This window comes from Protopterus annectens, chromosome 3.part0 (genome assembly GCF_019279795.1).
Source record: "Protopterus annectens isolate FY-2018-M chromosome 3.part0, PAN1.0, whole genome shotgun sequence".
NCBI lineage: Eukaryota > Metazoa > Chordata > Ceratodontiformes > Protopteridae > Protopterus > Protopterus annectens.
This window is the reverse complement of record NC_056731.1, coordinates 1,842,583,333-1,842,608,109: the sequence shown is the minus strand read 5'-3', so window position 1 is coordinate 1,842,608,109 and position 24,777 is coordinate 1,842,583,333. Positions and strand designations below refer to the sequence as shown.

Sequence of the window (24,777 nt, the reverse complement as noted above, 5' to 3'; positions counted from 1 at the left end):
CCAAGAAACTGAACTGCTAAAAAAGGCACAGCAAAATAATCATAAAAGGGAAATTGATCTGCACTCCAAATCCCTGCTCAAAATGCAAAAAAAAAGGGAATAGAAAGAACACTTATTAAAAAAAAAAAACTGCAACTAAAAGTTATTTAAACTTCTTAAAAGATGACCAAGTAAAGCCAATTAAAATCTGTAAAATCCTACAACACCAAGGGTTTGACAAACAGCACATGCCAAACATAAAAGAACAAATGTATTTGCAATGTGTGTATTTGGGGGGGGGGGGGGTGACTCCACAGTTCAGTACTCTGAAAGATCTGAAATACTACTTCCAAGGAAGGTACAATATAAAATGCAGTTGGTAGCAAAATGTCTTAGAAAAAGGCAAAATGCAGATGCAAACTTTGGATGAGACGTACGTATGAAGAGTACAGGAGAGAAGTAATGCATTTTGGGAAGAGAGGATTAGGTCTTTAGCCTGAGAAAGTCTTTAGTGCTGAATATTATGGCGTGAGTGGTCCTAGGTCCATGCAGCATTGATGGTGCCCCAACAAAATTATTGGAAGGGTCATTCTTGTCCAGTGTTTGCATTGCTGTTAGGAAAAATTAACTTCTACCGAGATTCAGAATCTCCGAGTAACACTTAGCTGAGTAACTTAAAGCAAATTCTGCACTAAATTAACTTTTAATGCTGCATGATCTAAACCATGTTTCCATCTCACACTGCAGTGTACTTACATAAAAAGATTTTCTGAGAAGGAAATTACTTTTGAAGGTCAGAACATTTTAGGAATCATGTCCAAGCCAAATTGAAAAGCATGTCTATACCGTTTGCTTTCATTTTGGTAAACAGAGAAGAAGGAAGAAAAAAGATTTAAAACACGTGTGTTGGGATTGACATTTGCTATATACATGAGTAGAATTGTGGAGGTTGAAATTATGTCTTTTAGCCTGTTGTCTAATGAACTAAGAGAAGAACATGAATTAACCAGGCAAAGGAAGCGAGAGGCAGGAACTTGTTTAAATTTGACTCTGTTAATATAGAAAGTTGATTAAAAAACTTTGTCTTAAGGTCTGTCTTCTAAGAAGACTAACTATATCCCATACTATTCAGCATTGTTTTGTAAGTTTAACACTCCCTGTTATGTCAGAAATAAATTTCATAAGGAAAGAGAAAAATTCTGGGAAAATTCAGGAAAAACTCCAAAAAAATCATATGTAGATAGAAGGTACAGCAGACCACAAGTGACACCGTTTAATTTGTTCAGCACTGCAGTTAACAAACCAAAGGTGACCTGGGTGAACTAAACAGAGGATGTCTCATAGTGCGATTCTGCAGATGCACAGGCCTTACATTTAGGCTAAAAGATGCAGGTAAGAATTCTTCAGAACAGAAAGAAAACAGTCAAGCAAAACAGTGCAATGCCTGGCAACCAGACTAATCTAGGATACTGGAAGACAAAGGGAACAACACCTAAAGCAGCAGTAAAGTCTAATTATGCTGAAAACTTTTATTCTTCCATTATTTCATTAGAAAAGCTCCTGGCCATCTATTGTATGTTAATGTTGACTAATTTATTTTATTTTTTCCTTTTTTTTCATAATATACAACTTTATTAAAGTGCTAACTTGTTTTCTCATAAAAGTGATAGCTAACAAATTTGTGCAACTACCAACACAGTCAAAGATAGCAACATACATAGTTATGGAACTTATGTAAATGATAACTTAAGACATTGTTTTGCTTACTTCTTAACCTAGCAAACCAACTAGACACAAGTGCGCCTTTTCATAGGTATCCCCAAGAGCAATGTCTGCATAATTTAATTTATCAGAATTACAGTTTAAAATGGGCAATTAAGAGAGTCAAAACCGGGAAAGTAAGATACAGCATGTCAGCAATTCATAGACCCATCCTCTGTGTGGGGAGCACAGTGCTTCATCTGTGCAAGTGATAATATCTCTGTAAGTCAGCTGACTGATTCCAAAATGCTATGATAAATCTGTGAAGCTTCATGTTATACAACTATCATGCATTGCAAATCAACATACTCAACATCCAAATATCAAAAACGCATTTGGACAAGTCTTAACGTCACTTGTACTGACTAAAACTGAAAATTCATTTTTTTTAAACCACTTTTCTTTTTCTATTTTTTAGAGTAGTAAGTTATAATAGGTTCAAATTGCAAGTGCTGATAAACAGTGCATTCATTTACATGTGGAGTCAGAGATCTAGAAATGTTTACATTAGTAATCTTTAAGAGATCCTTTGATGAGGACAGTGATTAAAAATTCATTCCACTTCTGAGTAAAGAGGCTAAAGGGATAACAGTGATTGGTTATTCTACCCTTAGCAACATTTCTTCCAGTGACTGGTTTGTTTATTGATAGAAGGATGATTTCTTTATCGATAGGAGGAAACAAGACAGATAACTGCTGCCCGACCCCTAGTTCCAAATAGTACTGACTCTCTTTGGTATCTTTTACAATGTAATACTTCATTAATAGTAAATGTCTTTCGGCTTTTCCCGGTTAGGGGCCGCCACAGCGGAACTCCAGTTCGCTAATGATTGGCAGTGGATTTTTACAGTGCCGAGTTGCCAGCCCGATGCCCAACCTTCAAAAAAGACACACCCATTCACGCACGCACCTACCTGCATGTCTTTAACATAACTCGACCGCGGGGAAGACATGCAGACTCCACACAGAAGGTACTCCAGCCGAGAATCAAACGGGAGAACCTCTTGCTGTGAGGCCACAACGCTAACTGCTGCACCACCGCTTCCTATGTAATACTTCATTAATGATATATCAAACTGTTTAGTTCATTGTTACTTTTTTGACCAAGATCTAGGGAAAACTGCAAAGTATAAATCAGGTTAAGTTCCTGCCCTTGCTAGAAATGGTACAAGACAAATGGGGCAGTTTGTGAACTGTGATTGCGAATTGCATAAAAAGAGCAAGCACAACCTCTCATCTCCACTGTTACTGAACTGACTGCCACTTTTCTTCTTTTAGATAAAGTATCCACTCTGAGATTCTGCAACTGATTAAACGCATTATCAGTGGAATATAGTGAAGACATAGACATGTGCATGCTTCAGCAGTACATCCCTAAAATTAATTGCATGACAATACTGATCACGAGTTTGAAAATAAATATAAAATCAAAAGGAATATGTCAATAGATAAAATGCTGTACAAGGTATTGCACATTCTCAGTGGAATATACAGCAACTTGCTGTATGCCCAACCATTTCTAATCTGCATGGTACAGAGGAATCCATAGCCCTTCAGTTTTGAAGTACAGTTGTCTAGCAGATGTGTAATGCTCCCTCCCAGCTGACCTTTTGATTTGCTGTGCTCTTTCCTATGCCCAGTTTTCCAACTTGCGATTCCATTTAAGGGATAAGTAATAATTGTTACTTCCACTGCCGCTACCACTACTACTTTCACAGTTGTTTAATGCTGCCAATACTGCTACTGTTACTGCAACTATTACTGCTGCTGTTACTGCAAGCCAGCACTAGTAATCAGAGCACCCAGCCCCAATTTGACCTTTACTCTGTGATGCTTACAGTTTATTGCAGTCTATTACCATTCTGAGAGATACCTGAGCTGACAATTCTTTAGGATATAAATTCCTGGTATATGTATAATGACACGACTTTCATTCCAGCCTCTGATAGATAATTATGAAGTCCTTGTTAGTTAATTTATATCATGTTCTGCGTCAGTTTCAGATTAGATATAACCTGAGCGATGCCAACACCTAGCCTGCTTTACAGTCATGTTTATGCATGGCCCTGGGGTGGGGGGAAAACATAGTAAACAATAAATAAAAATAACAAAGTAAAATGTATAAGTACTGAAGAGGCAGAATCCATTTAGGGTTATTTAATTCCATCCCTTTACAAAATGTAGGTATTTACTGCGCTGTGTGCACAGGAGGAAGCAGCATGTGTTCATCATAATGATCACTGCTATAAGGGTTGTATCCTACCAAGGACATAGAAGCTGACAACTCAAATTGAGCTGACTAAAAACAAGTTTGGGTGCAAAACCCTCTAGAGCTTTATTTTCACTGAAGAGTAGCTCCTCTAAGGCTTTTGAGGCTCAACGTTTAGCTGTGCTTTCCCTTGCTGGGCAGATAAGTTCCCTCTGGGGAAAAATCTTCATTTTCTGAATTTGTTGATGTTTTATTACTTTCCTCTTCAGGAAGATTATTTTAAAAGCTAGGAGTGTAGTGTTTTAATGGACTTTCTTGAGATTGCAATGTACTTTTAAACTGAGCACTTGTTTTTTTTTCTGTTTAAAAGTGGAGTAAAGTAACTGAAAACATTTTTCTTTAGAGAAATTGTGTTTATTTTATTTTGTGGAGCTGGCATAATGCTTTAAAGTTCTTTTTACTGTGTTTTTCTGTGGTGTTTACCGGCCTTTGCTGCTTGTCTTCCCCAAGAAAGAGGCAGCATTTCCAGCTACAAAAATAAAAAAAATAAGGAAACAGCCTTTGCCACCACAGCAGGCTAGCAATTTGCCTCAGACACAGATGGATGACTCTGCTGTGGCCATTTGTAGTACCTCAGACCACTCAACTTTTATCCTGGATTCCTCTGGTATACCACCTGCTGCCACTATGGACCTAAGGTTAGCCACATCCTCTTCAGCTGTTGGGGTCCCCTCAGTGGGCAAGGGAGAGCCACACTTGTCAGTCCTTGGAGAGGGAACAGAGAAGTTTTCCTTGTTATGTCAGAATGCTATGCCCATCCCTGGGGAAACTGCTGCTTCAATTAATAACATGGTTGGCCCAACTTTTCCTGTCAAAAATAAACAGATAACCAAGCATATATCTACCGCTCCTCAATTTTCTTTGGATAGAGGTTGCTGCAGCGGCATCCAGGGATAAAGCCCTGACTAAGATCCAGGAGACTAATACCCACTCCACCTATCTGGACCTCTTCGAATTTGTCAGGATTCAACCCTTTACCTTGATCCTGGGCGACTTTAACTATCCAACCATAGATTGGAAGAAATACTCATGCCAAAACACAAATGCCCAGAGATTCTTTGATTTCCTCAATGCAAATGCCTTGGACCAGTTGGTTGACACCCCCACAAGAGTTGAAAATATCTTAACCAACATGAGTAACCACTGCAGTATCCTTACAGTGTCATCATCCCTGGTAAGATCTGACCACAAAGCAGTCACTTTCAAAGTCGCCATCCCTCCCGACCCCCCACCCCCAGCTAGGGTCAAACAAAAAACTTCTCCAAAGCTGATTACAGCCTCCTGAGGGAAGGTATAAACAGCTTCAAAGCCCCCTCCCCCTCCACAGAAACTGGCACAAATGTCCAAACTTGCACTAAAGTACCATATGAGCATTTATATAGCTGCATGGAATCAGGAATACCAGACAGGATGAAATCCTCCTCCTCAAGGAAGAGTAAACCTGTTTGATGGACATCTAAAATAAATAAACTCTATAATAAAAGGAACAAATTGTTGTCCAGGACCAAGAAGGAACATGTGTCTAATTGGAAGAAATCTCTCCTTAGCCTGAACAAGCAAATAAGAGTACTAGTGAAATCCTCCAAAGCAAACTTCGAGTCCAAACTGGCCACATCTACTAAAGACAGTCATAAGCCTTTCTTATGCACCCAAGCACCCAGATCTGCTCAGAACTGGTGGTCAAGGACACCACATACACAAACCCTGTAGATATTCTGGAATTATAGCTAAACTCACTAAACTAGGTATAAATCCCTACGTCACAAGATGGGTTGCCAACTGGCTCACTGACAGAACCCACACTGTAAAAGTTGCAGACTCCAAATCTGAATTCAAACCAGTGACAAGCGGAGTACCACAGGGTTCAGTCCTGGGACCTCTCCTGTTTGTATCTACTTCTCTGAGGTACAGGCTAACACAGAAGGCCTCTGGCTAACAAAGTTTGCAGATAACTGCAAACTAGGAGCTATAGTTGAGTCCCCAAATGATGTGGACATCCTACAGAAGGGCCTTACTGAGACAGGTGCCTGGTGTCAGAGGCATGGCCTCAAGCTCAGTGCCAAAAAGTGCATTATCATCCCTTTTGGTAAAAACTCTGTACCCATGAACTACCACATAAACGACAGTCTACTTAACTCCGAATGTGTGATAAGAGACCTTGAGACCCAGGTGGACAGTAGTCTCTCCTTTGATAATCACATCGCCACAGTGGTCAAGAAATCCTTCTATGTGGCACACCTCATCACAAAAGGGTTCTCATCCAGGAAAAAAGAGGTCATTGTTCCCCTCTACTCGGCACTCATTAGACCCATTATAGAGTACAATGCCCCTTTTGGAGTGTACCTCACAAGACATCTGAAGCAGCTGGAAAGGCCACAGAAGTACCTCACAAAGAGGATTACTGGCCTCAAACAGATGCCCTACACTGACCATCTCAAAAAACTCCAGCTGTGCTCTGTAGCATATCGCCTACTCCGAGGAGATCTCTGACTAACATATAAAGCTATGGTAAGCCCAGAGCTGTTGGACATGCTACACCTAAAGAAATCCCAATCCCTCCGAGCGACATGCTCTAGGGACCTAAACCTTGTCACCACAATAAACAGGACATGCTGGAGGGATAGATTCCTGTCCCAGAGACTTCTATACTCTGGAACAAGCTACCCATCTATGTAAAGCAAAGTTTCTCATTAGCACTCTTCAAGAAAAATCTTGATGAGTGGATGGGAAATAGGAAATACACCCTGGGATCACTTCTGTGGCTCTGCTCGACAGGAGCACAGGAAATTAACTTTCTTGGGTGGCATAAGCCAGGGAACCTTTTTGGCTAGGCTTACTTAGGCCCTTGGGCCGATAGCCTAGTACCTACCTATGAACCTATAAGATATAGCCAACCTGCTGGCAGACAGATTCAGTGAAAACTTCACTCCTCCATCCCACCATCAGTAAAACATGCCACCCCCAGTACCTGCCTCCCTCCCCTTATCTCTAGGGAGGAAGTCATCACTGCCCTTGCAAAGGCAAAAAATACAGCCTCCATGGGACCCAATAACATCCCAGGCTGCATCCTACATGAACTCAGGCAGGACCTTGCTACACCATTAGGCACCCTGTTCAACCAAAGCCTGAGTACCGGCTTCATCCCAGCCGAGTGGAGGACAGCTACTGTCATTCCTTTGCACAAAGGTGGAGCGTCCACCGATCCAGGAAATTATAGACCCATCAGCCTAACTAGCCTGATCTGCAAGGTCATGGAGTGGATTATCATGGATCTCATTAACAAGGACATTAGCAACCTCCAGACACTTGATCCCACACAGTTTGGTTTTGTCAAGGGGAGGTCATGCCTGTTAAATTTGGTCGACTTATTTGAGACAGTCACCAAGGCCATAGATGAGGGGAAGTCAGTGCACACCACCTACCGTGACCTGGCCAAGGGCTTCGATATTATTCCCCACTCAGGTATAATAGATAAACTCTCTCAACTAGGCATCAATCCATATGTTACCAGATGAGTAGCAAACTGGCTCAATGATAGAACCCAGCTAGTCAAAATAGGGGAATCTACCTCAAGTAGTAGACTCATAATAATTGGTGTACCCCAGGGATCGGTCTTGGGGCCTCTGCTGTTTGGGATATACTTCTCAGAGGTGCAGGCCAAATCTAGTGGGCTATGGCTGACCAAGTTTTCAGATGACTGCAGCTGGGTACTGTCATCAATTCTCCTAGTGATGTGGACATCCTCCAAGAGGGTCTAACCCAAACAAATGACTTGTGCCAGAAACATGGCCTCAAACTAAATGCCAAAAAATGCATCATCATCCCTTTTGGAGAGAATGACATCCCCACAAATTATCACATTGATAATAAGGCACTAAGCACGCAATCAGTCGTGAGGGACTTGCGAACCCAGGTTGATAGCAAACTGACTTTTGACCACCATATTGCCTCCATTGTACGAAAAGCTTTCTACATGGCCCACCTCATTAGTAAGGGTGTCTCATCCAGGGACAAGGTGGTCATAACATCCCTGTATTCCTCCCTTATAAGACAGATTACTGAATACAATGCCCCTTTTGGCATGTACCTCAAAAAGCACATGCAGCAGCTGGAGAGACCACAAAGATTCCTCACCCAGAGAATCCAAGGCCTCAAACATCTACCCTGCACAGATAGGCTAAAATGACCCTCTACTCAGTCTCCTACAGACTCCTCAGAGGTGACCTCTGTCTGGCATACAAAGCAATCTCTGACCCGCCCTGATGGGACTGCTGCATATCTGCAAGTCAAGCTCCACTCAAGTAACCACACACAAGACCTCAACCTGGTCTGTGGCATCAATAGGACTTGTTGGCAGGACAGATTTGTGTCCCAGAAACTCCCCCTTTTGTGGAATAAACTCCCTCTCCACATAAAGCAGAGTACCTCATTAAACCTTTTTAACTGCAACCTGGATAACTGGATGGGGAACAGAATATAACACCCCTGGACAGTGGTATAGGGTGCTGACATGTTGGAACATGGGCTAAATTCTTGGCTAGGCTTGTAAGGGCCTCAGGGCCAATAGCCTAGTAACTTCCTATGATCCTATGATCCTGTGTTCGATTAGCTTCTCCGGCAACTAACAGAATGGCAGGGAGGGATGGGCATGCCCATCGTGGGGGGGGGGGGAGATACATGAGCATCTCAAGATGATCATGGGTGGAATCTAGGGACATCACCAGAGGAAGAGTGGTCAGCAGGAGGCAGTGGGGTTTGAGTGAGCTCCTGTGGAAGTGGGGTGATACTCTGAGGATCCCACATTACACCCCCCAGAGCTTGACCACACTACCACAAAGGAAAGGGGGGTGTAATAGACTAGGCCAAAGTAAGACCCCCCACCCCACCCCCCCGGGTAGAAGCTCATACATGCTGAGCCCCATTGCCTGCAATCTGTGACCACCCTGGTGATTATCAAAGTAATTCCTGGGGGCAGGTAGCTGGTTGACCCAGCAAAGACAGGGCGCTAGGGCCAGTAATAATAAAAGAAGGGTAGGAGGAAGAAACAAAAAAGTAAAACATGTTATTTTGAAAGAGGTAATTTACTATGCCTGGCTCAGGATTTAATTCAGGATATTGATCCTACTTGTAAAGTAGTTTCCGGTAAAAGAAAAATGCATTCATCTTTTCCTGAAGAGAGTCAAGATTCTGACTCTAAACAGGACAGTGCAGGGATGGATACAAGGTCTTTTCCTCAGATTTCTGATTCAGTTTCTGATTCTCCCTGTGGGGGTTTCTCTTTCTCTGACACTATTGCTAGAATGTGACAATGTTTTCAGTGGGAAAATACAGAGGTTTCTCAGTCCCTCAGAAAATACTAGGAATTGTTACATAAGGATTTTCCAGAGCTTACACCTATTCCTCCAATTCTGTCTGCTTTAGAGGATATTTGTATTGCTGCCTGAAGTTTTCGTGATAGTCAGCCTGCTGCCCTTGAAAAGGCAGGAAGGATGTATAAAGTTCCTCCATATTATTTATTTATTCATTTATTTATTTATTTAACATTTGTTTAACTGGAAAGTCTGACTGGAACAGAGCCCATTTTCAGTGAAGGCCCAGGGAGAAAACCCCATGCAAATGGAGGGAGGGAATGCAGACTCCACACAGAAGGCACCCCAGCTGAGAATCCAACCAGAGAACCTATTGCTGTGAGGCAACAACACTAACTGCTGCACCACTATTCCTAAACCTGGTCCAGTAACTATAGCTTCAGTTGATCCTACTGCTGCTAAGCACTTACTTAATTCCAAATCTACTATTTCTAATAAGGATGGGAAATTATTGATATGTATGGAGAAAAGAGTATAGTTTTGCAATTCTGATTTTCAGAATTTTGAATTGTCAGGTTCATATGTTGAAATTTGTTTTGACAAATTGTGACACCATGAGGAATGTTTTATCTGCAGTTTCTTCTTGTTAGGAAAATATGTTGTAAATAACTTTGTTTCTTCTATTGCTCAGGTCATTCATTGTGTGCAGTGTGTGTATGACTCTGTTGATACTTGTTCTAGGGCTATGGGCATTGGTAATGTTTTGAGGAGGTTTTATGGGGCTACATTCTCAGGACCTCCCAGATGATATTATGATATTAAAAATGAGATTTTAAATTTTCCTCTGCTACAGAGGTGATAAAAAAATGTGATGAAAGGGGCAAGCTGATCCAGAAAATCTCTTCAGCTCTCCTTTTCCAAATTTTCCAAGGGATTTTCTGTCTTCCCATCCAATTTTGGCAAAAACAGAGTAAACAGTCTCAATAAAATACAGGTAAACAGATGTTCTAAGAGGAAATGGCAAGGGGGTTCCATAAATAAGTCTCAAACAATCCAAAACTAAGGACAGTCCAGTAAGTCTGAATGACAGTCCAATAAGTCTGAATGACTACTCAAGAGACCTTGTGAACCCCTCCCACCCTAGCCTCTTTTTTCTTCCAGAAAGTCTGAATCTCAGTTTTCTCTCTTTGGCAACAGTTAGTTTCAGTCAATTGGAATGTGAAAGTCATTCATTAAGGTGTTACAGATGGCAGTGGGAGGAAATTCCTCCTTTTCAGGAGGTCATTCCTCACCCTACAGATCAGACTATTTTGTTCCACCAGTTCTTCATCACATACTGTCCTAAGGAGAGACAGAAAGTACAGTTTTGTACCTACCATAAATGTAGATGTCCGATAGGTATGCATCTGCAGTCCTTACATATGGGTTGTCCTGCCTCAGGCAGCCCCTCGGTCGGCCGGATTCCAAAGTCTGGGTCCGGCGTCAGCTGATGTCGCCTCCATCCCGACGTCAGAGCGCCTGGGATATAAAAACGTCAGCCGACGCCATCTTCCTCAGTTTTTCTTGCCCCAGATGCCAGTTGCCCTCTAAGTAAGGCTAAATTTGGAGAAATGAAAAATTCCAAACATGCACAGCAATAAAAAACAAATACACCATAAAAGATAACCCCAGCTAGCTAAAAAGAGGGATAGGTATCCAAAATATACCACAGAGGGGAAGGAGGGAGGGAAATCCTGACTGCAGATGCATACCTATCGGACATCTACATTTATGGTAGGTACAAAACTGTACTATGTCCTTCAAGGATGCATCTGCAGTCCTTACATATGGGTAGAATACCATAGCCAAGCTGGGGGAGGTAGGACCTAAGAAAAGGATGGTGTAGCTAACATGCCCTGCAGGACTGCAGTAGCAAAACCTGCTCTGGATCTGGAATATATGGGCAAATTGTAATGCTTGGAAAATGTATGCACGGAGCTCCATGTAGCAGCTTCTAATATGTCCTTTGTAGCCACCCCTCTTAAGAAGGCTGTGGAGGTGGCTGTTGCTCTGGTGGAATGAGGCCTAATGTTAGCTGGCACAGCTTTTCCATGACAGGAGTAACAGAACCGAATGCAATTTCCTATCCATTTTGAAATTGTCTGTTTGGAAATTGCTTTTCCTTGTACACCAGCAGCATACAAAGAGTTGGTCAGTTTTTCTGTAAGTCTTAGTTCTGTCCAAGTAATATCGCAACTGTCTGTGGATGTCCAAAGTATGCAGAAGTTTTTCTCCTTTATTTTGTGGATTTGGAAAGAAGGTAGGCAGGTGAATAGCTTGGTTCAGTGAAACCCTGGATACCACCTTCGGCATGAATGAAGGATTGGTTCTCAAAGAGACTCTGTCCTGATGAAAAATGAGAAATGGCTGAACTGCCATGAGGGCCTGTAACTCAGATACTCTTCTCGCTGAGGTTATGGCCAGGAGGAAGGCAGTCTTCCAAGACAGGAATTGTAGTTCTGAAGATGCTGCTGGTTCAAAGGGAGGAAGAGTTAATTTTTCCAACATGAAGTTAAGGTCCCATGTAGGCACTGGTGGTTTCCTTGGAGGGTTGATGTTTTTTATCCCTCTTAGAAACTGTCTTAGCAGAGGATGAGAGAATACAGGTGGGTCAGTCTTGTATTCTGCTGAAATTGCTGAAGCATGGATCTTTATGGAGGAATAAGAAAGGCCATTATGGAGCATTTCAGCCAAGTATTCTAGAATATGTGGAATGCTCATGATTGTCGGATCTTGACCCTTTGCGGTGTTCCAGGTACGAAATCTTTTCCAGTTTGCTGAATATGCTTTTCTTGTGGAAGGCCGTCGGGCTTCCATGATGATATCCTGAACCCTCTTGGATAGTTTATCCTGGCGAGGAGTCAAGGTATTCTCCAGGCTGTCAGCTGCAAGGTTTTTAGACTGGAGTGCAGAGTCTTGTAATTGTGCTGTGTCAGAAGAAGTGGCCATTGTGGTAGAGGCCAAGGTTTCGTGCGTGACATACTCCTTAACAGTGGGTACCAGTGTTGTCTTGGCCAGTCCGGGGCTATCAGGATTACTTTTGGTTGTTCTATCCTGATCTTCAGTAAGACCTTGGTCATTAATGGAAGAGGTGGGAATGCATATTCTGTTAGAGTATTCCAGTTGAATGAGAGGGCGTCCACTTTCCATGCTTGAGGATGGTATGTCCTTGTGCAGAACTTCCTCAGCTGATGGTTGTGTTGGGAGGCAAAAAGATCTATGTCCGGCGTTCCCCATGCATGTGTTATCTGGAGAAATATATCCGGGTGCAACATCCATTCGTGTGGATCCATGATGTTTCTGCTCAGGCTGTCCGCCAGAACATTGTATTTTCCTGGTACGAACTGGGATTGTAGTTCTATATTGAGTTTCAGGGAAAGATCCCACAGATTCATCGCCAGCCTGCAAAGAGGGTATGAATGGGTACCCCCTTGCTTGTTTATGTACCACATAACTGTGGTATTGTCTGTCTTTATTAACAGGTGACCTTGGTGCAGGAAGAGCTTGAAGGCCTCGATGGAATGTATCACTGCCAGCATTTCCTTTTGGTTGATGTGCAGATGCAATTCTTTTTGTGTCCACTGCCCTTGAATGCATCTGCCTTCCATGTGAGCTCCCCATCCATGGGCTGAAGCATCCGTTGTGATGGCTTGGCTGATATGCAGCTTGCTGAAAGGGAGGCCCATGTTTGACTGACTTGCTTTTGCCCACCACAGGAATTCCTTTTGAAGGCAAGGAATGAGGGGGATCAAAGATTCTATACTGTGACTGTGCTGAGACTTTCCTCATATGCAGCCTTGCTTGTGGAATCAGAAGAATGCAAGATGCCATGAATCCCAGGGCCTGCAGGATCTTCCTTGCAGTTAGCTGGGTTTGTGTTGTCAGATTTCTGAAATAATCCGGTAGTTGTGCTTGTTTTTCTTCTGTGAGAAAAGCCATCTGGGTGTTTGTATCTAGTTTTGCACCCAGGAAAATTATTCGTTGGGATGGAACAAGTCTTGATTTCTGAATGCTGACTGTGTATCCCAAGGCCTGTAGTAGTCGGATGACATAGTTTAAGTGTTCTACCAGTATTTGCTGGCTGTCCGCTTGTATGAGGCAGTTGTCCAGGTATGGGTAAATCTGAATCCCCTGAAGTCTGCAATGTGCAACTACTGATGCCAGGCATTTCGTGAATACTCTGGGCGCAGTAGATAAGCCAAATGGCAATGCTGAGAATTGATAATGCTCTGAACCTGCAAGAAATCTGAGGTGTCTTCTGCAACTTTGTCTGATAGGGACATGCAGGTATGCCTCCTTGAGGTCTAGAGTTACCAGCCAGGACCCCTTGCCCAGCATGGGAAGGAGTTGCTGTAAAGTCAGCATCTTGAATTTTGGCATGATGAGGTAAGTATTCAGTGCGGACAAGTCCAGTATTGGTCTCCATTGCTTTTCTTTTCTTGGAACAAGGAATAGTCTGGAATAAAATCCTTGGCCTTGTTCTGAGAGAGGAACCCTTTCTATTGCCCTCATTTGAAGTAGCTTGGAAATTTGTCTGAAAGCCTCTGCCCTTTGGTTTGGTGGCAGGTTTGGCATGCCTTGTCTGTTTGGTAATGTATGAAAATGGAATCTGTATCCTTTGTCTATTATTTGCAGTATCCATTTGTCCTTTGTAATACTGTGCCAATTTTTTGAAAATAAAGATAGCTTTCCGCCCAAAGGTGCTTCCAATTGAGCCCTGGTTGGCAGGGTCATAGTCAAGTCATTGAGATGGTCCTTGTGTAGTAGTTGTAGGTCCTGCAGCACCTCTCTGGTTTGGAGGCTGCCATTGACATCCTCTGTAGGAGCCTCGAGCTTGCCCTCTACCTCTGGCAAGCCTGTTTCTGCCTCTTTGAAACCTGTCTGTGTCCGGAAAGGACCAATTCTTAGAAGGTCAATTTCTGCTGAATCTTGGTGGCTGGACCTGTAGGAAATCATTGACTGTTTGTACTGATTTAGCCTTTTCTTCAAATTTCTGTAAGACTTTTTGAGCCGTGGAGCCAAATAACTTTTGTTTTTCTAGCGGAGCATCCAGAAGCTTTGTTTTAACATGATCTGGCAGTGTTTGTTCCTTCAGCCAAGCATGTCTATGTATGACTGCACCTGTCATAGCTTATCTACATGAAGCTTCCAATGCATCATAACCACACTGCAAGAAATGGTTGCTAACCTGCTGGGAGTTATGTACCAGATCCTGAAGTGCCTTGCGATCTAGGGGTTCAGGTGAAGAAAGTTTTTTATGCAATTCATCTAACAAATACACTTGGTACTGTATCATATGGAATTGACAATTTAATGCTCTCATAGAAAGAGTGGAAGAAGTATACACTTTTTTACCCCATCTCTCTAAAGCCCTGGACTCCCTTTCAGAAGGGAGTGGGTTTTTAGTAGTGGTGGTTGCAACCCCTTTAGGGCCCTGGGAAATAGTTTCTGGGTCGGCAGAGTGGCCCTTGTAAAGGAAATGATGTGAGTCCGGGACCCTGTAGTACCTATCGGGTTTGACAGGAGCCGGAGGAAGGGAGTCAGGGGAAATACTAGACTCAGAGTACACATCATCAATGACATTTAAAACCGGAGGAATAGCCAAAGGTCTATGTTGAGGTAAATGCAAAAAAAGTTCTTAATCTTTTCCTGGAGTCAGAGAATTCCTGGCCCTGCCATTTGAAATGCTCTCTCATGGAGTGGAGGGTCTCCCCAAAGGACAACTCTTCAGGAGGGGAGGCCGAGGGTATAGATTCCTCTGCATCAGAATCCTCGTAGGCCGTAAAGGCCTCCTCCTGGTAGTCTGATAGGGCAGAGTCATCTGAGGCCTCATCGGAAGACTGGGGATCTGTCTGCTCAACCCTGGGCCTTTTGTCTTGAGGTGGTTGAGAGCCCCTGTCCGGATGTGGCTGAGAGCCCCTAATTAGGGAAATAAGGTCCTCAGCTAAACTCAAAATCTGTGAACCGGTAGTGGATCCTTGAGGAATAGTCTTGGGAGGGAGAGATTTTGGCTGTTTAGCAGCTTTAGCACGTGTAAATGCCTTAATGGACATGGATACAGGAGGCCTGGCTGCCCCACGTGCTGGAGTAGTCTTATCTAGAGAAATAGTGTCGGAAATTTCCAGAGCACCGGTTTCAGTAGGAAATTCTATAACCGACTCAGAGGTGGCCTCCGGGGCCGAGATTGTCGGTTGTGCGGTTTCGTCGGTCGGAAGCACCGAGGATTCGGTTTCGGCAGAGACCGAGACACTCGCGGTAGGCCTGGGCATGGTTTCGGCTGAAACCACGGACTGCGTGTGTCGGTCCTTGTCCTTCCGTTTTTTGGGTAAATGAGGAGTCGGAAGCTCCGACGGCATAGTGTAACAGTATTTTTCCCCAAAAAATTCCTCTGCGAACTCCGCCCGACGCCTAAGAGTGCGTGTATTGAAAGAAGCACAGGCTGCACAGGCCGAGACGTCGTGGTCTGGGCCTAGGCAGGGTAGGCAGTAAGAGTGGAAATTCTTATGAGGTATTTGTTTCCCACAAGATAAACAATTATTAACTTTAACCGTTTGATCTGACATTGGCTGAGGCAAGAAAGAGTCCCCAACAGGGTACTTAGCTTTTTGAAGTCTTCGGTTAGCTGAAATCTCAGGAGCTGGCCGACTGGCACTTGCGAACTGCTTCTGCTTCGGGCACTGTGCGGCAAGAAAGACTGAGGAAGATGGCGTCGGCTGACGTTTTTATATCCCAGGCGCTCTGACGTCGGGATGGAGGCGACATCAGCCGACGCCGGACCCAGACTTTGGAATCCGGCCGACCGAGGGGCTGCCTGAGGCAGGACAACCCATATGTAAGGACTGCAGATGCATCCTTGAAGGACATCCAGTTCCTCCTTCCCAGGTGGGGAAGAGTTTTGATTCAAAGATGTTCCTAATGCCAAGGAAAGAAAATTCTTGGATATCTTTCTTTCCTAAACCTGTTTGTGACAGTGCCAAAATTTAAAATGATGCCACTTTACAACTTATTACCTCTTCTCCCTCTTTTAACTTTCCTGGCAACACTAGACTAGACTAGCTTATCACCACATCCATATTCATTCAGACTTCTGATGTTTCTTAAGGTTTTGTGTTTCTGGATCACATTATCAGTTCTCTCCCTTAACCTTTGGACTATCCACTGCATTAAGAGTCTTTATAAAGTGTCTAGCTCCAGTTACAGTTCATTGCAGGCTAGAGGGTATCCACAATTTCCATATTTAGATGACTAACTTATCTTTGCAGATTTTTTTTCAAAGTGTCAGGAGTCTCTGTCTTGGATGAGATATCTCTTACACAAGCTGAGATTCCAAGAGAATATCCAGAATGTTCCTGGGATGTCAACTAGACTCCTCACTTCTAAGGACATTTATTCCACAGGAAAAAACATAGATTTTTATTTAGATCTATTTCTAAGGTTTCCCACTCAGACATCTGATCTTTATTTAGATCTATTTCTAAGGTTTCTCACTCAAACATTTGATCTTTATTTAGATCTATTTCTAAGGTTTCCCACTCAGACATCTGATCTTTATTTAGATCTATTTCTAAGGTTTCCCACTCAGACATCTGATCTTTATTTACATCTATTTCTAAGGTTTCCCACTCAGACATCTTATCTTTATTTAGATCTGTTTCTAAGGTTTCCCACTCAGACATCTGATCTTTATTTAGATTTACTTCTAAGGTTTCCCACTCAGACATCTGATCTTTATTTAGATCTATTTCTAAGGTTTCCCACTCAGACATCTGATCTTTATTTAGAGCTATTTCTAAGGTTTCCCACTCAGACGTCTGTTACTATGAGGGAATACTTCAGTATTTTGGGTCTTGTGGCATCCATGACTCTCGTAATACCCCTGGTAATACTCCACATGAGAAAGATACAATAGTATCTGAAATTTCTTTGGCCCCAGCATCAACACCTTTTAGCTTTTCAAATCATAGCAGTGGAATTTATCAGATGAAATCTTTTGGTGAAGACAACAAATAGCCTTAAATCCAGTTCCCCCCTTATCCCCCCTGTTTCAGTTCTCCCCTTATCCACCCTGTTCCAAAGCAGTTAGCCACCACAGGTATTTTAGACTTTGCTTTGGGAACAGTTTCAGGAGGGATAAAAGTACAGGGGGTGTTGACACCAAGGACAGACACAAGCACATAAATATGAAGAAGTTGCTTACCCTAATCAAGGCACTCAACTCTCTGAACCATCTTTGATCCCCGAGACCTCTTAAAGTAGTTACAGACAGTATCACAGTTATGTGGTACATCAACAAGCAAGGAGGAACCACATCGTACTCCCATTGCGTACTAGTCATGTTAGCATGGGATACAGCTTCCCAGCTAAATCTCACTCTACAGGCATCCTACATTCCATCAGAGCAAAACTGTTTGGAAGACAAGCTCAGCAGGACCAGGATATTCCTTGCAAATGGAAACTAGATTAGGGCATCTTCCAATATTTCCTCATGTAGACCTCTTTGTCTCATCTCTGAACAATCAACTGGCAAGATTATGTTCCAGGACTCCATGCAAGAAGGCCAGGAAGACAGATGCCTTTTCGTTTCCCTGGACATGGATATTCCTGTATGCTTTTCCACCCTTTCCACTAATATCCATGGTACTCCTCAAGATTGAGAAGGTATCCCACAAAAACATTGTGGTGACTCACTTCTGGCCCAGGCAACCATAGTCCTCCCTTCTTTTGAAACTGGCCAGGGGCAATTACCACAAGCTTCCTCACAGACTAGCTTTATTCACACAAGAATGGGTGTTTGATACACCCTTACATCAGTCAACTTCCACTGACTGCCTGAATGACAGGGTTTTAATTCCTTTTATGCACCTGCTTACTAAGGATGTTTAGCAGGTACTAATGGAGGCAAGAAAGTGTGCTACTAGAAAATCATATATTAGCAAATGGAAAAGATTTCCTAGTTGGTGCCATCGACATAACCAGCACCCATGCAGGGCTAGTTGTTTTCTGGTTCTACAATATTTGTGTGAGATACTATCCTATAGTTTATCATATTCGTCTATCCAAGGTTCATTCATCCCCCATTTCAGCGTGTCTGACAATGGATCATTTTCTTTCAATGCAGTCTCATGTCAAAATATTCTTGAAAGGGGTTTGCATAAGAGACGTCCAAGAAAACGGTGGCCCCTCCTTAGGATCTTAATTTTGTGATAAAGAAGCTAACAGTTGCTCCATTTGAACCAGATAACCTAAATGACTTGAAATTCTTATGGAAAACAGTTTTACTGATTGCTCTGACCAATGCAAGAAGAGTATCGGAGTTGCAAGCTCTTGCGGTGAGTCAGCTCTACCTCATTTTCCATAGAGACAGGGTTTCTTTGAGTACTAATCCTTCTTTTATGCCTAAAGTGGTATCTGTGTTTACTTTAAGCCAGGCTGTCCATCTCCCCATTTTTGTTCTTGAACCTAAAAATGAAGGAGAAAGGATAATCCATACCTTGAATGTCCACAGACAACTCAGGTGCTATCTTGACATAATTAAATCTTTCAGATGTTTGGATAAATTGCTTGTTTTTTTGTGAAGGTAACAAGGGACAATCTGTATCAAAATATTCTACTTCCAAATGGTTGTTTAAGGGTATTTCCTTCTGTTATATTAACCATAACAAAGCTATTTCAGGCAGGGCAAAGGCCCACTCTACCATGGCTTGGTTTCATCTATGGCTTTTTGGAAAGGGTTGGATCCTATAAGTATTCTAGAAGCTGCTGCTTGGTCCTATATAAATATTTTTACAAAGCACTATAAGATTGATTCCTTCCCTAGGTCCAGATTAAGCTTTGCTAGGGCCATTATCCAGGGGCTCCTGGACTGTTCTCCTTCCACTTCCCAAATGTAGTCAGCTAATATAATCAATCCATATAGTTATGGCTACTGCAGCAGTGATTGATATATAGAACATAGGACAGGTGTGTAAGGAAAAATGTAGCATAATAGTAGATATTCAAATGATCACTTCTGTATTAGCTGCTCCCTCTCTCCATCCTCCTTGTTTTTTGGTGTCTTTTTTTAAGCCAGGGTGTGGGCACTTATTTTTTGTTTTTCCTAGCATTGTCATTTCAGGACTCAGCCTCCCTCTCTCTACTGGCAGGAAGGCTCTAAAGGGCTTGGGAGCTGGCCAGCTGTTATATCCTTAGCAGGATATGACCCTTACAACTAAGGCTATGGCAGCAGTGATCATTTAAACATCTACTGTTACAGTAAGTTTTCCTGGGTCTATATCAGAACAACGAAAGCGCATATGTGCGACTACTTAAAAGTCAACGCATAATGCCCAAAACCTGTAAATAGTGAACAGCCACATAATCAAATTGTTTCCTAGTGAAAAAAATTCACGTAGCTGTTCAGAAAAAATAAAAATTAAAAACCATTATCAGGTGGGGGGCTTCGCCCCCACACCCCCCTACACCCTCTAACTAAATATACCAACTCCGAGATCGCACTATAGCGAAGGAATGTAGTTGGCCAACTACTTCCTTGCCCTGTGACATATTTATTGAATCGCTTAAATGTGGTTCGATGAATATGTGTCGCTCTTTACGTGTTCGCTCAAAAGCAGTTTCATGCTTCTAATATAGGCCCAGTTTTCCTTACACAACTGTACTTTCCTCGATTCAGCAGATAAAATATGCCCATATAGTACCGACAAAAATTAAATATGAATTTGGTTTCTTGAAATTTCAGTCTGAATTGGCAAGCAGTCTGCCTTATCTGATGTCACTGTGGCATTGGAATAGGACATTGAAGTGCTGACACTGAAGTTGTCAAAGTCTATCGTAGTATAACAATGTATCTTATTTTTGTGAGATCCACTCACTACTGTACTGCAACGGCATTCTAAGGTTTCAACCAGAGCAGTCATTATAGTGCTCTAAACCTACTCAACCATTGTGCAGATACTGAAAAGCACACCATTTGTAAGTTTCAAATTGTCCTTCTCTTCCTCCAGATCTTCTATTTGTGTGGCATTCACCTAAGAACCTTTCTGTATTCACTGCGAAAATTTCCCAGATTTTTTGCTATCGTATAAGTGCCCAGTTTCTCAATGTTGTGCTTTTTTCAAGATTTGGATATCAGCGGTACCAAATATGACACAATTATTTTCATAATGAGGAAAGAGAAATTGTTATAGTTACCTTTATGACCTGTTTTATGCAGTCATAGGTTCATAAGTAAGTACTAGGTTAGCTGCCCTTGTGGACCATTTTAAGCCTAGCCAATTTCTCTTTTTGTGCTTGAAATAGCCTATCATTTGGTCGATAATTATACATTACCCCTAATGAGAATAGCTGGGATCATACCATATCATTGTATTACAGGCCATCTTATCATGGATCTGTACCCCCTCACCCATCACTTTTTACCATTCAGTCCTTGTGGGTCCTTACTTTTTACCATTCAGTGCTTCTGGGTCTTTACTGTCTTTGAGCTGCAGGAATCTCCAGCATAGCCAGACCAAATCGTGAGAGAAGCAGTGCAATGATTTTCAGTGAGGAATTGGTATTTTGTTTATTTCCACAATCTGCCATTACTCGTTTTTTTATACATATATATATATATATATATATATATATATATATATATATATATATATATATATATATGGGTCTACTTTGTTTAGTTGAACCTCATTTCACTGAATCTCATTTCACTGAACTGCAGTTAGTATATATGGCACTGTGTAGACTACTGTAAGGCAAGTAAAAGGGTGTATGCCCTTTTCCCCACTGTAGTGCGATCCTGGAGTTAGTATATATAGTTAGAAGGGGTGTGGGGGGCTTAGCCCCCACTTAGTTTAAGTACATATTGTCTTCTGGAGACAGTCATTGGTATTGTAACTATGCATGTCTATTGTTTAAAATGTATTGTTTTGAAGTTTTTGGTAAAATAGAATATAAAGCAAACAAGATGGGGGGCTATGCCCCCCACACCCCACAATTCCCCCTCAACTATAGATATATATATATATATATATATATATATATATATATATATATATATATATATATATATATACTAACTGCAGGATCACACTACAGTGGGGAAAAGGGCATATACCTTTTAGTTGCAAGTGCCTCTCCCCAATCTCCAGGTCTACCTATCTGGACTAATTGTGACAAAGGTCAGCGAGAAAATCAAGACATCTTAATTCCCCATTATATTGCTGCTGGTAGTGTTCTCCTACCTTTTCCCACTCCCACTACTCCCATCTGTGCCCTGGTAAAACCTGTTGAGTGGGTGTACAGTGGGCAAACTTTGCTAATCTGCCGCTCACCTCTGCAAGGAGCTGATGCCCACAAGCTGCCTTCCCCACCATCAGAAAGCCCTTCACAATTGTTTCCCCAGCCTCCATCAGGGAAATCTGTGTGCCCAGTCTATGCTCCCCCCTCTCCTCCCCTTCCAGGATGAGCATACCTGTTCTCCCCTGCCAGTACCTCAGACACCAGACACTAATTGAACCCAGGTTACCTGATTCGTAGCCAGGGCATTATCCTTATACATCACAGCACTGGTTTACCTGCAGCTTTTAATGCCCTTGTAATATTTCTCATTCAGAGTTCTTCATTACAGTTTACCAGTTAAGAAATAAACTGTGAATTAAAATAGTTCTGGTTAAAAACAGAGATTTAACATTGCTGACATAGTTAATTTAATAAGATTTAAGATGGAATGTTTGTGAAAATAAACTATCTTTACTTAGAACATACATACATACATGCACATGTACATAAATAAATAAAAGGAGAGTTTGCTGCAGACAACTGGAATGCAACATGCAGTGTATCAAATCAAAATACATTTTGATCAAACAATTCCTAAAATAAATGTAACACCAAAAAGAGTAGCGATACAAAACCAACTAAATTCTACAAGAAGTATCGCTAGCAGTCAACACCCAGACTTCTCGTTACTTTAAATTAAGCCACTTTAAAAACTTAAAACCAAAAAATTAAAATAGGTCAATTAAGCACCCATCTTTTGATGTCATAAAAAGTCCATTAACTAATTAATCACTGTGAAAGAAAAAACATCCTTAAAGAAACAGTGCATTAAAATAATTGAGCAAGCCTAAATATGAAACTGTATCATGAATTACAAAAGTTATATTAAAAACACACCTGTACCCGTGGTGGTGGTGCTGCAGTAGCGTTGTCGCCTCACAGTAAGACGCTGTCCGGTTTGATTCTCAGCTAGAACGTCTTCTGCGTGGAGACATGCGTGAATGGGCGTACCTTCTTTGAAGGTTGTGCATCAGGCCTGGCAAGCCGGTACGTAAAAATCAACTGCCAATCATTAGTGGACCGGAGTTCCACTGTGGTGACCCCTAACCGGGAAAAGCCGAAAGACACAAATATTAAAAACACACCTGTACAACCTTTATTGAACATGAGAACATGTTTTTATAACATTTTGCAATCTTTTATTATTTATTGATGTGTTAGATGGGTTCTTTGTAGGAATGTGATTCTGATGTCCTACTATGTACAGGATGAAAGGGCTTAATCGACCTATTTTAATTATTTTTGGCTTTAAGTTTTAATGAATTGGCTTTACTAAAGTAATGTGAAGTCTGGTTGTTGACTGCTAGTGATACTTCTTGTGGAATTTAATTTCTAAAATAAGAAATCAAATTTATAAAAGCAGTCATTAGATATGTAAGGTTATCTTGGTTATGTCTCATTAACAGCACTCTTGTGCTGTTATCATCTTGTAGATTGCTTACTATTGCAAGGAATACTCATTTTGCTGTTCTTCTAAGTAATAGCTTTCTTTATGAGAATATTTCTCTTTAGTTCCAAAATCCATCTAAACCAAAATTATTTTAACAGGTTCCTTTTAAACAACATTAGAATGTTTTATCCTCAAGATTATATTTGTTTTTGTTGATAATTACCAAGTGATAAAGTGGTTCTAAAGTTGCAAATCTCGATAACTCTAGACAAAGATCTTGTACTGTATAGTCTAGCCTGCTTTTTTATTTTATTGCTTCACTCCCAGTTAATTTGTCATAAGACAGTGTGTGTGTGTGTGTGTGTGTGTGTGTGTGTGTGTGTGTGTGTGTGTGTGTGTGTGTGTGTGTGTGTGTGTGTGCGTGCGTGTGCATGTGTGTGCTTGTGATTACACATATGCCTGTGTCATGTCCAATGTTTTATCTAGGAAAGGCAACTAAAATATTTACAACATTTTTAAAAAGCAGTGGACCTCACAGAGATACATGCTGTCTGTGAAATCAGTATTGATTGTGAATTCCTTTCCTTAGCTCATCTTAGAAGTATGCATATTCTCTAAGTAAAGCAAAGTAGCAGTACAATTTGTTTACCTTTATCTAGTACAGGCCCAAATATTGCTAAGTTGTCATTGATGGTAGTGCAGTTCCACCTCCTCCCACGGAACTGATGTTGACATTCCTGGATACCGATTTTGACCCCTTCTGCCACACTTGGCATGATTTCCACATAATTACGACAAAACCGAAGCTGCTTAGGGACGAGGCCTGGGATGCTACCACACAGGATGGGCTGAGTTCCGAGAGAGGTGTAATGATGGCCAACAGCTAATGACCTTTCAAAACAAAACAAGAACAAGCAGTAGTAGGTAAACAGATAGTAAGCATTTTAATTTATATTTCTTGCTTCGCAGTTCCCTGAAGCAAAACTAAATGATTAACCCAAAGAAACTTTTAAGATTGCACTCTACACCAAACTAATTTAAAAAAATTATTAATTAAAAAACAAAAACTCTACTGACAGCAGACTTGAAGTTCTTCACTAGATTACTGTTGCAGTAATGCTAACAGGTAAGACTTATCCTGTCAAGGATATCATATATCTTGGTAACATACCAAAACTTAGGAGCTCCTTCCTCACAGGTCATATGTCCAATCTTCAACACAGACATGAGAATTACGTGTTGGTACTTAAGGGAAGTGTAAATATAAAAATCCTCAGAATGTTCTTGCTGCCAGCACAAGAGACAAGGCTCAATCTGAAGCTTGGTCTGTCAGCTGTATGAAAAGATGTATTTGCCCTCACTAAGGACAGCTGAGGACTCTTCTTCATTACTGATTTTTGTTCTCTTATTATTGACCTTTTTCATGTCATTTAAGAGAGGGAAATGGCTCTGTGTAGACAGATCCTTTATAAGAATAGGCATACCCAGTGTCTCTTTTGTTTCGGACCTGACCATAATATTAAGGAGTGTTCTACCTGCCAGGCTTTCATGCCTAAGACCCTTAAAAGCCATTTGCCATTTTAATCAGAGAGAAGCACCATAATTGCTTTATACTTCATTGCAAATGACATCCTCCAGAAATAAAGACAGAGGCTCTATTTTCATTCATCTGACTGTGGTCTTTAATGTTGTGAAGC

At 41.6% G+C, this 24,777-nt stretch overlaps 1 protein-coding gene across 1 annotated transcript in view; it reads right to left on the bottom strand.

Moving 5' to 3' along the window:
- Window positions 1-24,307, bottom strand: part of WNT3A (Wnt family member 3A) — a 461,598-nt gene extending 437,291 nt beyond the window's left edge. The window contains exons 1-2 of the mRNA XM_044066035.1: window positions 24,252-24,307; window positions 23,730-23,971 (exon numbers count right to left, since the gene is read on the bottom strand). Coding sequence (XP_043921970.1) covers window positions 23,730-23,971; window positions 24,252-24,307 — 298 coding nt within the window. The remainder of the gene's footprint in view (window positions 1-23,729; window positions 23,972-24,251) is intronic.
- Window positions 24,308-24,777: the final 470 nt, after the last annotated feature.